Source organism: Pieris brassicae, chromosome 5 (genome assembly GCF_905147105.1).
Source record: "Pieris brassicae chromosome 5, ilPieBrab1.1, whole genome shotgun sequence".
In the NCBI taxonomy this organism is placed as follows: Eukaryota; Metazoa; Arthropoda; class Insecta; order Lepidoptera; family Pieridae; genus Pieris; species Pieris brassicae.
Genome location: NC_059669.1, coordinates 18,887,040 through 18,904,195, shown reverse-complemented (window position 1 = coordinate 18,904,195; position 17,156 = coordinate 18,887,040). Strand labels below are relative to the sequence as shown.

The 17,156-nt window shown below is 30.1% G+C and overlaps 1 protein-coding gene across 5 annotated transcripts; it reads right to left on the bottom strand.

The window, feature by feature from the left end:
- Positions 1 to 718: 718 nt before the first annotated feature.
- Positions 719 to 16,671, bottom strand: LOC123710445 (UTP--glucose-1-phosphate uridylyltransferase). 5 transcript variants are annotated; one of them, XM_045662319.1, is made up of 7 exons: positions 16,542 to 16,671; positions 16,134 to 16,160; positions 3,752 to 3,938; positions 3,074 to 3,306; positions 2,503 to 2,708; positions 1,274 to 2,042; positions 719 to 833 (listed from the first exon to the last, which is right to left on the bottom strand). In XM_045662319.1, exons 1-7 carry the CDS (start codon positions 16,563 to 16,565, stop codon positions 726 to 728), a joined length of 1,554 nt encoding a protein of 517 aa, XP_045518275.1. In that variant the 5' UTR covers positions 16,566 to 16,671; the 3' UTR covers positions 719 to 725. The 5 variants fall into 5 exon arrangements, with proteins under 5 accessions (XP_045518275.1, XP_045518277.1, XP_045518279.1 ...); XM_045662321.1 differs by lacking the exon at positions 16,134 to 16,160 and having other exon boundaries at positions 16,542 to 16,667; XM_045662323.1 differs by lacking the exons at positions 16,134 to 16,160; positions 16,542 to 16,671 and adding an exon at positions 14,775 to 14,925.
- Between the last annotated feature and the right edge of the window lie 485 nt (positions 16,672 to 17,156).

The window sequence follows — 17,156 nt, the reverse complement described above, 5'->3', positions numbered from 1 at the left end:
AACTCGTTAAACCAATAGTAAATAGTGGCACGAGATGGAGCTTCATTAAGAATTGCTAATCGCAGCAGCTAAATCATTGACTGAAGATTTTCTCGCGTTAGGTTCATTTTCACGTGTAACAAGAGTTTTAGATTTGCCGCCAATTCTCAAAAAGAAACGACAATAGAATGAACTATACTACATTAGGTTACCAAAGAGTTCTAAAATTGAAATTTAAAAAAAGTTTCATTAGCAATGTTTCTAAACATTTTTAGTGCTACCCACGTATTACTATACCATACTCCTTAATCAAAAAGGTATTAAGTAAAATCAAAGACAAAATACGTAAAACTTTTTATTCCCCAATGGCACTCATTCTAACATGAAAAATATGAATATACAAATATTAGAAAATGATCAATTATACTTACGTCCTAATCTTGTGCTTATCCATTAAAATAAAATCGTAAAATTTACTAGTTGACAAAGCAAATATATATTTATTTATAATAACACTGCAAATTCAAATATGTCTTACTCTCTCTTCTAATATATGATAGAGATGACAATATGTTGTATCTACTTATAAAAATAAAATTGACTATATTTTAAACTAATAATTCTAGTATAAATAACAATAAGAATCAAATGTGTTTATCAAAGGAAAATTTTGATTAAACATTGACGAATTTTTTTTTAATAAAATATAATATAATAAAAAATAAATAGTTTTTTTTTAAAATAAATTAATGATCTAATATACGCAGGTTTCCTGACACTATTTTGTTTTCTAGCAGAGCTCCTGACGGGATGTCGATTCGATCGCCGTGATTAGCTATTATTATTACTGTACCCTGAAAATTTAAAATAATTATTTAATTAATTAAAATGCTATGTTTTTGAGAAAACGAAATTTTTTTTATCACACTTCAAATAATAATTACATTTAATACAATTATGATTACAAACAAGAAATTTATACATGATTTTAAAAGCCATTGATTGTGCTAAACAATTATTACGTTTCTTATAAATAAGATGCACTTTGTACAGAGATTTCTGTTAATAAATAGTTAAAATCTAGAAAAAACGTTATAGTTATCGACAATATAGACAACTATACATTTTAATTAAGAGAACATAGATGTGTATACAATTTGAAATGCCATATTTTTCTCGTATCAATTGCTTATCAATAAATATATTTTTTTTATAAAATAGGGGGCAAACGGGCAGGAGGCAGCAACTCATAAATGTTAATAATATATCTGTAATATTAACAGTCTGAACTCACCTTCAAAGAAACACCTCTCCCAAATGTAACATCACCGGACACCGTCAAATGGTCCAACTCGATCAGGTCCGGAATAGTCGCGAATCTGTTCAAAAATTCCTTAACCTTCGCAAAATGATTGTCACCCAACTTCACTAGAGGCGTAGACGGAAACATGCGCTGCGGAGACATCACTAGCGATCCGTGCGACAGACTGTACAAATTGGACATCACTAGCAGCAAATCTGACGTCTTCTTCACCGGTAAGAACCGGCTCCTCGGCACATTTACCCCGATCCCACCCTCGAAGCACTTCATCGCAGCACCGACTGCCGTTTCCAGCTGGATCACGTTGAGACCGTCAGCCAAGCTCTTGTTATTGACGATTATCTCCATGTTAAGGGATCCCTGTTCGACCACCCTTTGAATAGCGTCCAATTTCGCCCATAAGTTGTTCGTGTTGAAGAATTTGAACTGGCTGACTGACTTGAAGTCATCGATGTGTTCCTTCGGCACTTGGGCAATTTCCAATAACCTCAATTTGTCTTCGTATTGAATGAGAGTGCCTCCCTTGACATCGGCTCGGGTCTTGTCGGTTACTTCCATGACGAATTCAGCGCTTTTCTGGTCAGGATTCAGGAGTAGACTCAGGATATTCAGGTCGACGGTCGCTCCGAGGTTGTCGATGTTGCTGATGAAGCAGTAAGTTCGGCCTTCTTTGATGAATTTCTGGAGGAGACCTGAATTATTGAAGGATTCGTAGAAGTCACCGTGACCGGGGGGATACCACCTGAAAATGGAACATACATTTTACATTTATATATATATATATATATATATATATATATATTGAATTAAAACACACAATTATAAACTTTACGAAATCTCGGTTAAGGGCGCGTTCAAGTATTACGTAACGAATTTGGGGGGAGGGTCCTCTTGTAAAACGTTACGATGCGGGGAGGGGCTTGAATTACGCATTATTGATAATGTTCTTTCCAGTACTTTACACCATATAATGGTAAGTTTTAGGTATAAAGAGTCACTGGCGTAGGTCACAATTCACTGTAAAGCTAATAAGGATTCGAAATTCAAATTCTAGTTACATGTTTAGTAATCTGTGAGAATGTTAAACGATAGAGTACGACGATCCATTTCATTGTGATTGGTCAGAATGTGTCGTGTCTATGATTGGACTAGAAATGTCATTTAGTACACAGACAACTTCAAATAATTATTTTAGTACTTACGCTTCAATATCATTTTGTACATCTACATTTTTCGGTACGGGCAGCAATGACTCCCTGTTAATTCTCGGGTGACACGATTGGTTAAATGTATGAATATCCAATTTCAAGCCCTTGTACTTGCGGATCACTTTCTGAGTATCTTCGTCCGTGTTGAACGAGTTCATTAGAACCAGGGGTACATTACATTTGTACGTTTTGTTAAGGTGCTGGAAAACAAGATATATGCTTTAAATACTTTGACACACGTCAAAATAGTGTCAATGAAAATACAGGGAGTAGGCTCGTTACATCATTTGTATTGGCATCTTGTTACAATCTGACATGTTACAGTATATAATATTTATATTACAGAACTTTTAAATTAAAAAGAAAATATGTGTCGCATTTCTGCTTCTTTCTTTATAATCTTCTTGACTTTTTATTTTACGCTGAAACCGTATTTATCTTTAATTTGGTTTAAAAATTATTTCATTGTTATTCCTAGCATCATTAAAAAATGTCTATCCAAAGTGAAAAGAGAATCAGCAGTTCAAGCGAGACAATTTAACCAATAAATTGTAGACTTTCTCACCTCAATTTGTTGTACAGTTAAATCCAGGAACGTAAGCTCATTCCGAACCTGAATCACGGACTTGGGTCCTTTACAACCCATGGACGTGCCAAGACCACCGTTTAACTTTACTACCACCAGCTTATCCAGCATATGGTGGATGTTATCTGTGGTCGGCGTGCTCAGAGTGGAGTAGTCGATGACAGCGCCTTCGGGCAACTTCTGGATTTTCTCCCATGTTACAGATGGCCCCTCTGTAATTTAAATATAAATATATTTAAGTGTTAATTTGAGTATGGCAGTAAAGTACTCTAGAATGGCAAACGACACGTTTATATGATTTAAGATTTTTTTATCAACAAGCCGATTCTGTTTTAGCATGATAAACTATATATAATATATATAATAAGCCTATACCAATTAAGTCCCGAAATCTCTTGTTTCAATTAGGCCCGATCTCGAACTACAATCGAACTTAAATCAAAGTTCAAGAGCTGTCAAAACATTTTTCCTGTATGTAATTTGACATATTTAACAGCGCTCAAGACAAGATGGTTACTTGAAATACGAATTAGAATATGGGCCTTAATGTTTATATTCAATAATAAATAACAAAATATGAAAAATAAATTAATTTGCTTTAAAACTTTTATATTGCCTAAAGATCTATTTTTAGTATAGATATAAGAGGATACTCACGTTCGGCCAAGAACCTGCTAAATAAGTTCTTAAAGCCCTTGAACTCCTTTTCGACTCCTGGTCTCTTGGGTTCAGGAAGGCTCGAGAGTAGCCTCTCTAATTCCACCTCCAGGCGAGCTAATGCATCCCTTTTGGTCGCCTCTTTAAAATCTCTGGATCCTGACGGTGTTCTTTGGTGACTCCGGATCTGAAAGATGAGAAGTATTCCTGTTATTTTCTTGTTTATTTAAACGGCTTAGTTTCTTAAATGCTTGATATATTTAACGCCTTTATTTGAAGGTTTCGAGTTCGATTACTGGCAATAAACGTCTACTTCCGTTAAAAACCCGACGCAGCGTCTACTGATAAGTTACTATTATGGAACATTATCAAAGACAAATTGAACAAAATACCGAGAAAAATACACCAACAACATAATAATATGCTTGACGTTAATATTAGTTGTAACTTAATGACATCTTGCGGTCGGCAACACCGCAATTATTTTAATTTGCATTTTATATTCGAAATCTTAGAAAAAAATACAAAAACTCCTTTTTCATAGTGAATTAGACGTCGTACAAAATGCGAAATACATTTGTTTAAGTAAATAAATATAGAAGTAGTTTGTCAGAGGGACCTAGAGTACAATATTCTCAGCGTTAAACGATTCCAAAAAAAATACGTCATAGAATCAGTCAAGCATAACAAAATGGAAGTGGACGGGACGAAAGGTAGACTTTAAGATGGAAGAGGGAGAAAACTCGTCACCTCATGGAATGGACTTAAATGGGAGGACGCTGGACCTTTCTAAATCTGCTGACCTATACGGGCTCCAGGTGGGTTAGGTAAAAATGGCTTTTTCCTCCGGGCCCCAGGTCTAGCTAGCACAGCTACCTGTGAAGGGGGACCCCCGGTGCCTCCAAATTCTTCATAATAACAAATATAAATAAATATTCTCAATAATTAAATATATCTTATATTTATAATAAATACATAATGAAATGTTGTATTTTTGTAACACAATAATTACTAACTATTATTATAATAATAGTTAATAATTTTTATTTTTTTTTATTTTTTTGTTAAAGACATTTTTACATACAAGAACATCTTTAAAAGGGATACTTTGTACAGTCAAAATCTGTTACAACGATATCGAAGGGACTATTCATATTTGGTCGTAAAAACCGATAGTCGTAACAGACGATGACGTTGTTATTAAGTAGCTTATACAATAAAATTCAGCCGGGACCTTTGATTTTGGTCAATATAACCGGTATGTTGTTCTAAACGATGTCGTCGTAAACGGTTTTGACTGTATAATGAACTGTACAAATAATTGATAGAATTAAGTGCCTTTAATGGATAAACAAAAAGCAATGACCTTTAACCTGACCTCTGCTATCAAACACGATAATTGGTCAGATTGCACTGTCCTCGACTGCTTCTGTTAATAACATATTCCGAAATTACGCCCTAACGTGAACACATCAATTTAGTTTACATTATATCAGATTATTTACCCAACAAAGTCAATATACTAAATGACATTTGTTGTAGTGTAAACCATGAAAATCTTTGAGAATTGAATTGACACGCATTAATCAATTTTAATGACAGATACATAACCTTGATATTATCATGAATGATACTCTATACGCACAATAAAATGACTTACATAATTATTATTATGTCACCTTGAGAAATAGAAATTATGCGAGTGTTACAGATAAACCTCTATATATAAATGGGGATTTATTATATTATTTATGTAACTTGACAGTTCGAGCGCTATTCAGCCAATGTAGCCAACACATAGAAAAGCAGAAAATTTTGATTTTATGTTAATAATTAACACGAAAACTAGTAATTTAATCTTTTCAACCGCTGTTTAATGTGTCAAGCGAAGAATGGCGTAATGGTTGCAGTTCCACAAAATTCCCGTGTAGACCATGGTCATAAGAAGAGTGGTGGTGTCTTGACAGCTCTTCTCGCCCGCTCTACGCCCTTGATTCGGGAACTGGTACTAAATGTTCATTTAAATCTTCCGTACCAATATGATAAAAACATTTAAATTTATATTTCTTGCTAGTCATAATGACTATGCATTTTAAATGTTGTATACATCATTATAGCCTATATAGCCATAATCGTAGCAAGAAATTATCAATACATATTTTGTAATAAATTGTAAAGCAATAAAAAAATATACTTTTATCACAATAAGCTCGCAACAAGGAAAACCTACAAGGGAAAAATTTATAAAACAATGTTCAATTCGATTTCACGTGAATACAGTCGTGGCCACCAGGTTGTACGATAATTATTATAAATATAAATCATTTTTAATCATACATGATATTAAAGAATCTATTCAAGTTATTAGAATAACAAATATTGTTTATACGCGATAGTACGACCGCTGTTTACGATTGTCATACTATTTGCTTAGATGCGTATTAATTTATGTAACAATTATTTTTCATTGAAAAATTCTAGTATACAATTAATTATATTAGTTTTGAATAACATAAGCTAAGGCTTATAACTAAGATTGTAAAAAAAATATTTTATTATTATCATTTATATCTTTCCTAGATATAAATACATACCCACGAACGTATAAATTCTGTTTCACTTGCCATCACTGATTAATATAACAAAACAAACAAATGCCCGTCTCCAAAGCAACCCAATTGAAAAACGCAATTTTTATCTTATAAGTTCGCTAATACAGGATGTATCTTGTCTGTGGATAAAATTGAAATAAAGAACACACGTGAGTTACCTTCGTTGCGCTCACGCACACTAGATAAGCAATCGTAAAAATCTTATACTGCAGAATATTGTGCGCCTAATTAAATACAATTAGCTATATAAAATGACACCGTATTAAACTTTACTTACAATTACACATCAACAAGATAATACGATACACTGAAAGTAAAAAAATGCAACGAATTCTTGAAATTCTACTCAAAAATTCATATTTATTTCGTAGTTTGATAAGTAGGTAGGAAATTATACAAAAGTAAAATAAAATATTGACTTTCAATAATAATAACTTGCGGTTAGAGGATACGAATAGTATAGCGTATGAATTTATAAAAGGTACACTGCGTAAATAAAATTAATTAGTACAAAATGTTACTTTGCAACTTTTATATTTTTAGTAATGTATTTGGATATCCAGATTTTTGAATAAAAATATATAAAATCGTTTTTTTATAAAACATTAAATTTATCAATCAATCGCCTGAGACACTGATAAGAAATTTCCAGAACGTTTCGTCTATATTTTATTGTTCAGTTAATTTATTAGCTTCAATTGACTCTATTACTGGAGCGCAATAGACTTCGAGAAGTTGCGACGCGCGACTCAAAATACAACTACATAATATAAAATTATATTTTTTAAAATTTAAACCTTAAAGAATTATGATTAGAGAAGATCAATGTTATATTCCAAATTTGAGAAAAAGCATATATTTGGAAAAAAGTACATGCCTATATGTGTACGATTCACTGCCTAATAAAAAGAACCAATAACGTTGTTTTAACGTCAGAACAGATCTTCATAAATTGTAACTAATAATCATATCGATCACGCTTGTTTGATAAAAAAGCATATAAATGAAATAATACAATGTAATAATAAATAAATCCTAAAAAATATTTATAAATTTTCATCGGGGCTTATAATAAGAATAACACAACTGAAGAACACGACAAACAAGAGGAAAAGTCATTACAACTCATCAGTATTCAATGTGAACCAATTGCGATATTTAAGGCGATTGAAGCCTCCACAGAAGATGAAGGTGCTAAATATTTTATTGTATAAGACATCGATTTTGGGGCTTGGAATTTAATGTCTGTATTCTCATTCAGTTCTCAGTTTTACCGATTGTTTTGCTTGAATGTTCCAGTTAATAATTGTGCAAATTATTTTATCTGTGTTGTGTACACATGAGAATCTTAAATACATTTTAAGCACAATATGTAATAATACTCCTTTTTCCCCCGAAAACTGTTTGACTGAATGTTTGATAGATCAATCATTAGACTTAGCGGAACGAAAGTCATGCGACATAATAATGTTTTCATAGTCACTTTGAAAAACTTATTACAACAGTACCTAAACGTTATTTACGTAATTATTGTGAAATACTTTTATCATAAAGGGTAATCGTGATAGGCATTTTGGTAGATTATCAATCATTTGGCTTGGTGAAACGAAACTCGGGCGAAATAATCATTATTTCATAGTCATGATCACTTTGGAAAACTTATAACAAAATCACCTTAACGTTATGTACATAATTATTGTGAAACACTTTTGTCATAAAGAGTAATCGTTATAAGCATTTTAGTAGATTATCAAACATTGGACTAGTTCAAACGAAAGTCAGGCGAAATAATCATTATTTCATAGTCATGATCACTTTGAAAAACTTACTCCAATATTGTATAATACTTTTATTGTAAAAATACTTTTATTGTAAAATAATTTTACTGTAAAATACTATTATCATAAAGAGTAATCGTCATAGGCATTTTGGTAGATTATCAATCATTTGGCTTGGTGAAACGAAACTCGGGCGAAAAAATCATTATTTCATAGTCATGATCACTTTGGAAAACTTATAACAAAATCACCTTAACGTTATGTACATAATTATTGTGAAACACTTTTGTCATAAAGAGTAATCGTTATAAGCATTTTAGTAGATTATCAAACATTTGACTAGTTCAAACGAAAGTCAGGCGAAATAATCATTATTTCATAGTCATGATCACTTTGAAAAACTTATAACAAAATCACCTTAACGTTATGTACATAATTATTGTGAAACACTTTTGTCATAAAGAGTAATCGTTATAAGCATTTTAGTAGATTATCAAACATTTGACTAGTTCAAACGAAAGTCAGGCGAAATAATCATTATTTCATAGTCATGATCACTTTGGAAAACTTATAACAAAATCACCTTAACGTTATGTACATAATTATTGTGAAACACTTTTGTCATAAAGAGTAATCGTTATAAGCATTTTAGTAGATTATCAAACATTTGACTAGTTCAAACGAAAGTCAGGCGAAATAATCATTATTTCATAGTCATGATCACTTTGGAAAACTTATAACAAAATCACCTTAACGTTATGTACATAATTATTGTGAAACACTTTTGTCATAAAGAGTAATCGTTATAAGCATTTTAGTAGATTATCAAACATTTGACTAGTTCAAACGAAAGTCAGGCGAAATAATCATTATTTCATAGTCATGATCACTTTGGAAAACTTATAACAAAATCACCTTAACGTTATGTACATAATTATTGTGAAACACTTTTGTCATAAAGAGTAATCGTTATAAGCATTTTAGTAGATTATCAATCATTTGGCTTGGTGAAACGAAACTCGGGCGAAAAAATCATTATTTCATAGTCATGATCACTTTGGAAAACTTATAACAAAATCACCTTAACGTTATGTACATAATTATTGTGAAACACTTTTGTCATAAAGAGTAATCGTTATAAGCATTTTAGTAGATTATCAAACATTTGACTAGTTCAAACGAAAGTCAGGCGAAATAATCATTATTTCATAGTCATGATCACTTTGGAAAACTTATAACAAAATCACCTTAACGTTATGTACATAATTATTGTGAAATACTTTTGTCATAAAGAGTAATCGTTATAAGCATTTTAGTAGATTATCAAACATTGGACTAGTTCAAACGAAAGTCAGGCGAAATAATCATTATTTCATAGTCATGATCACTTTGAAAAACTTATAACAAAATCACCTTAACGTTATGTACATAATTATTGTGAAATACTTTTGTCATAAAGAGTAATCGTTATAAGCATTTTAGTAGATTATCAAACATTTGGCTTGGTGAAACGAAACTCGGGCGAAATAATCATTATTTCATAGTCATGATCACTTTGGAAAACTTATAACAAAATCACCTTAACGTTATGTACATAATTATTGTGAAACACTTTTGTCATAAAGAGTAATCGTTATAAGCATTTTAGTAGATTATCAAACATTTGACTAGTTCAAACGAAAGTCAGGCGAAATAATCATTATTTCATAGTCATGATCACTTTGAAAAACTTACTCCAATATTGTATAATACTTTTATTGTAAAAATACTTTTATTGTAAAATAATTTTACTGTAAAATACTATTATCATAAAGAGTAATCGTCATAGGCATTTTGGTAGATTATCAATCATTTGGCTTGGTGAAACGAAACTCGGGCGAAAAAATCATTATTTCATAGTCATGATCACTTTGGAAAACTTATAACAAAATCACCTTAACGTTATGTACATAATTATTGTGAAACACTTTTGTCATAAAGAGTAATCGTTATAAGCATTTTAGTAGATTATCAAACATTGGACTAGTTCAAACGAAAGTCAGGCGAAATAATCATTATTTCATAGTCATGATCACTTTGAAAAACTTACTCCAATATTGTATAATACTTTTATTGTAAAAATACTTTTATTGTAAAATAATTTTACTGTAAAATACTATTATCATAAAGAGTAATCGTCATAGGCATTTTGGTAGATTATCAATCATTTGGCTTGGTGAAACGAAACTCGGGCGAAAAAATCATTATTTCATAGTCATGATCACTTTGGAAAACTTATAACAAAATCACCTTAACGTTATGTACATAATTATTGTGAAACACTTTTGTCATAAAGAGTAATCGTTATAAGCATTTTAGTAGATTATCAAACATTGGACTAGTTCAAACGAAAGTCAGGCGAAATAATCATTATTTCATAGTCATGATCACTTTGAAAAACTTACTCCAATATTGTATAATACTTTTATTGTAAAAATACTTTTATTGTAAAATAATTTTACTGTAAAATACTATTATCATAAAGAGTAATCGTCATAGGCATTTTGGTAGATTATCAATCATTTGGCTTGGTGAAACGAAACTCGGGCGAAAAAATCATTATTTCATAGTCATGATCACTTTGGAAAACTTATAACAAAATCACCTTAACGTTATGTACATAATTATTGTGAAACACTTTTGTCATAAAGAGTAATCGTTATAAGCATTTTAGTAGATTATCAAACATTTGACTAGTTCAAACGAAAGTCAGGCGAAATAATCATTATTTCATAGTCATGATCACTTTGAAAAACTTATAACAAAATCACCTTAACGTTATGTACATAATTATTGTGAAACACTTTTGTCATAAAGAGTAATCGTTATAAGCATTTTAGTAGATTATCAAACATTTGACTAGTTCAAACGAAAGTCAGGCGAAATAATCATTATTTCATAGTCATGATCACTTTGAAAAACTTATAACAAAATCACCTTAACGTTATGTACATAATTATTGTGAAACACTTTTGTCATAAAGAGTAATCGTTATAAGCATTTTAGTAGATTATCAAACATTGGACTAGTTCAAACGAAAGTCAGGCGAAATAATCATTATTTCATAGTCATGATCACTTTGAAAAACTTATAACAAAATCACCTTAACGTTATGTACATAATTATTGTGAAATACTTTTGTCATAAAGAGTAATCGTTATAAGCATTTTAGTAGATTATCAAACATTGGACTAGTTCAAACGAAAGTCAGGCGAAATAATCATTATTTCATAGTCATGATCACTTTGAAAAACTTATAACAAAATCACCTTAACGTTATGTACATAATTATTGTGAAATACTTTTGTCATAAAGAGTAATCGTTATAAGCATTTTAGTAGATTATCAAACATTTGGCTTGGTGAAACGAAACTCGGGCGAAATAATCATTATTTCATAGTCATGATCACTTTGGAAAACTTATAACAAAATCACCTTAACGTTATGTACATAATTATTGTGAAACACTTTTGTCATAAAGAGTAATCGTTATAAGCATTTTAGTAGATTATCAAACATTTGACTAGTTCAAACGAAAGTCAGGCGAAATAATCATTATTTCATAGTCATGATCACTTTGAAAAACTTACTCCAATATTGTATAATACTTTTATTGTAAAAATACTTTTATTGTAAAATAATTTTACTGTAAAATACTATTATCATAAAGAGTAATCGTCATAGGCATTTTGGTAGATTATCAATCATTTGGCTTGGTGAAACGAAACTCGGGCGAAAAAATCATTATTTCATAGTCATGATCACTTTGGAAAACTTATAACAAAATCACCTTAACGTTATGTACATAATTATTGTGAAACACTTTTGTCATAAAGAGTAATCGTTATAAGCATTTTAGTAGATTATCAAACATTGGACTAGTTCAAACGAAAGTCAGGCGAAATAATCATTATTTCATAGTCATGATCACTTTGAAAAACTTACTCCAATATTGTATAATACTTTTATTGTAAAAATACTTTTATTGTAAAATAATTTTACTGTAAAATACTATTATCATAAAGAGTAATCGTCATAGGCATTTTGGTAGATTATCAATCATTTGGCTTGGTGAAACGAAACTCGGGCGAAAAAATCATTATTTCATAGTCATGATCACTTTGGAAAACTTATAACAAAATCACCTTAACGTTATGTACATAATTATTGTGAAACACTTTTGTCATAAAGAGTAATCGTTATAAGCATTTTAGTAGATTATCAAACATTTGACTAGTTCAAACGAAAGTCAGGCGAAATAATCATTATTTCATAGTCATGATCACTTTGAAAAACTTATAACAAAATCACCTTAACGTTATGTACATAATTATTGTGAAACACTTTTGTCATAAAGAGTAATCGTTATAAGCATTTTAGTAGATTATCAAACATTTGACTAGTTCAAACGAAAGTCAGGCGAAATAATCATTATTTCATAGTCATGATCACTTTGGAAAACTTATAACAAAATCACCTTAACGTTATGTACATAATTATTGTGAAACACTTTTGTCATAAAGAGTAATCGTTATAAGCATTTTAGTAGATTATCAAACATTTGACTAGTTCAAACGAAAGTCAGGCGAAGTTATAATTCTTTTAGTTGGTACACAAGGAGATATATTTGGCTGTGTATGTCCGATTAAACAAACAACTGAAAACCAAAATAATATTTTGTCGGTTCACCAGATACTAACTAATGAACATATGTAACACCTCAATGTCTTTTACTTAAGATTATCTTCTGTTTATGCGAGTACGAAGTTCTGGAGTTGAGTACTAGAACATAAAGCCAGGGGTAGATAAAATCACTGATCAATTGTTCAACATGTCCTCTACCATGAACAGTAGGTATCTATAATCTAGAGATGTTATAACAAGGAAAAAGATATGCACGAACGCGACCCAACAGTATAGAACTATACATATAGAATTACCTATTTAACCTCGCAAGTATATAACGACATAATTTACATAGAGAACTTTGTCGTTTTTAAATAATCTCTAAGGAGAAGTGTTTATGTGTCAACTACGCAGATAATAATTAGTGAGATAAAGCGCTAAGAACGTATAAGTCCAGATATTGACAGCTGCTTACTAAAAATATGGCCCTAATTGCGAATTTATATGTGGACAGATAGCCTTACTCAAAACACATATATTAAATTTGTATTTGTTTTCTATTCTTGATTGTGTGGTAATTAACGCCATTAAAATTATGATAACTTGGTTATTTCAGTTATCGTAACCTATGACCAGATAAACCTTATTATTTATCTGTAATGATACGAGACGGACTTTAATTATCATTTACTACAATTTTATTGTTATAAATAGTGTTAGGTTTTTTTAAATATAAATGTCATTTTCTATATATAGTCCAACTTCGTCGCAGGTAGGGAAGAATATATATTTTTCAGGGTGAGAAAAAATAAAAGGTAAAATATTTAAATAAATATTTTTTTACGTATATGAACTAATTAACAGTTAAATAAAAATAAACTCACAGGAGACGGGGACCAAAATGTCCCGTTACGAGTAATATTTAGACCAGGGCTCACACTTGAAAATTAACTTTACATATGCTAAAAGGAAGATTTCGTATTAGTACCTTGGTAAAGTGATTTCAAAGAGTCAATTATGATTTCTAAATCTCAAAGACCAGCCAGGGTGTTTCGAAGGATATTAAATTGCAACGATTAATCCGTTTGTGTATATATATATATATATATATATATATATATATATATATAAATGTATTTCAAATTATATAAATAACAATCCATTTTTCAATAATTATCGTGCCAGCAATTACTTCCTTTAATAACTACGATAACAAATTTTATTTTTAAAATTAGTACTTAAAATAATGTGTAAATTATTATCGGTAACTAAGCTTTTACATTTTAATACATATTTCTTTTAGAATAAAAATGGTCATAAAACTACTTAAAATTATTACCTTCGATAGCAAATCCATTTGAATTATCAATATCGCGATGAGAGAAACACAAAACTAACGTCAAGTTAAAGCGACAGTTTAACTACAATTAATTTATCTTTTTATATATACCTACACTCAACTAAACAATTTTCTGTTATTGTGAGCAAATGTTAAAGAGTTATATAAGAAAAATATTGAGCGTAAATTTATATAACATTTTATTTTTTATTATTAATAATGATTAAAAATGATTCCCTTTAAAATAATTTACCACTTTAGGTAACAGGTAGCCTATACATATAGAGTATGTTTATTATGTATGAAGTTTCTGGAGACATTCCAAAATGTGTGGGATACATAATGTAATCGATAATTGCCTTATAAGCTTGATAGGCCTTTATCATATCTCTAGTGAAGGAAGCCATAAAACCTATGGGAAGACGAAAGTCCCCCAGTGTTGTGATTTCTCAAAGCCATTGTGAAGGCACAACATAAAATATACTCCACTTAAATAAAGTTGATGAAATAAACAGCATTTCATTTAAACTTCTCAAATATTGTAAACCATCAGTATTGTCAATGTATTAAATTTAATTCAAATCTTAACAGTACTTTATAAACTCACTGTGATAACAAAAAATACTTACATTGTTGAGCCAATCCATTATATTTAAACTCAAGGGTTCTAAGGTCTTCAACACTACTACACTTGTGTTCAGTAAGCTATTTGCCTTCTAACTAAATATGTAGTAGACAGTACAAGAGTACTGTTTATCTATGACATGATTAGGGTAAATGAGTCCACAAGTACTTGTTGTATCAGTCATTGACAATTAGTAGTCAATATTACTTAAGTAATATTTAAGTATGTAGGAAAATTTTCTACTCGGCTATGACTGACAATCAGACACTAAAGTAAACTTGTCCCAAGGGTCAGCCTTCAAATGTAGCTGTTAAAATGCTATTTAAAAAATACTGCTATATCCAAAAAAGATAATAATCATCACTTCCATAATGAATTTGATAATAAAAATATTGCTAATGACTTTTTAATTACTAGTTGTTAATTAAATTACAGTAATTAGGTAAATGGACATTCACAAATTCACTATTCACACAAATTTTTATTTGATGTTTTCTTCATGTCTAAATTTCATCTATGTAAACCATATTATAAACAATACTTTAATTAACTGTTTATTACCATGGTTTATAAATTATAAATGTATAATGGATATATCAAAATCCACATATGCCTACACATGCAAAATATCTACGTAAACTTCACAGAATTCACACCTACAAGTCTTAGGGTCCAATTAAAAATTAATATCACAAATCTATTCTCTTACTGACCATGATTGCTGAAAATCAAACATCTAGGAATGTAAATAATTTGATAATAAAATTTATATTCATTATTGCTTTAAACATCTTTTTAAATACATACATAAGATGATATAATGTTTTTTTTAAATAATGTTAGAAACAATCACATAAATTATTCACTTATTTTATATGCAAAAGTATGTATGTATGTAAATGTTTTTGATTAGATTTATTTTTAAACTTCATAAATTTATATACAGAAATACTTAAACATAGTTTACTACTTATCAGTTTTCAAAGTCATTAATTTTCTTTTAAATTTATACAACTGAAAAAAACTACACTATATTTTTTAGGGCATTGCTGAATAAAATACTGATACAGGTGATGTACATATATATGTTTAATACTTTAATATTAAAAAATATATATAGGTCTATCAACAAACCACTTAATATACTAGTAATGTAGTACAAGTTTCATTAAAAAAATGTTGCTTCTGTATGCTTTATCTATATTATATAAAATACAAACTATAAATATAATAACATTAAATACTTTCATGCACTTATAAACACTAGACTAAAAAGATTCTTCAAATATGTGTTTAACAAAAATTATAAACTGAAAATTCCAAAACCAAATTAGTAACAAAAAATCATCTACATAGACCTTACCGCTGGTTTCAGCCTGTGGTCATCTGCCTGGAATTTTGAATTTAATTGTCACATTTAATCTTTTCATATTAATATTTATATTACATCAGGGCCATATAAACAGTATGTAGGTTTTATGATAGGCACATACAAGCCAATCTTCAGGTGACCTGCAGACGTTATCCCAAAAAGTCTCTATGTAACCTCATTTAAGTGTTATCAGAAGGAGGAAAATGATATTAAATATAATCAAATACTTTTTTATTATATGCAGTTTTCGAGTTACTCAGTCCACTTTGATAAGGACATTAATATGGTTTTATTAATTGCTTGTTATGGTCATAGGCAAGGTCACATGGAGGGCACCACAAACAAGATAGTTTTTATTTCTATGACTTATGTATTGCATAACATAATAATACAACCTACCTTAGCTTCACATCTATCGCCCATGTTTTTGTTATCAAGCCGTATTTCCACTTTGTTATGATAATCAACTACGCGAAATAAGCCGAATGCAATACTAAATGTATTCTTTTGACAATCAGATGTTTTTGAAATTTGACATTAGCTGTTGGCACTTGAAACTTGACAAACGACTAAGAAGTCGAGTAATATCGTTAGTCTCTCTCTCACAGGAGACGCCCTTGCGCTAGCCGCGGGATAAAACGCCGTTCTGGCCGAGCTACGCTCGCCAAAACAGCCCGAGCTGAGCTGTAAAGGCCAACAGCGAAATTCCATTAAAAAAAAATCAAGATGCTTAACAGTAATGCATATGTATGTAGAAAGTCGAAAACTAAATTTGTATGAAAGTGACAGTTCAGACATTTACCGTTAATATAAGTTTAACTTTTAAAACGTGATAAGTTTTGCCATACAGAGCCAAGTGCCCGCTAAATATAGTTTCTCACCCCAAAGGAAACGCTAATGCATATTATTTAACTTCTGTATAAATCAAATATGTCTCTTACAATTTTAAGAAGTGTCAAACATAGAAGTAGACCAAGGAAGAATAAAATAAGTTTTAAATATTTTTTTTTATAT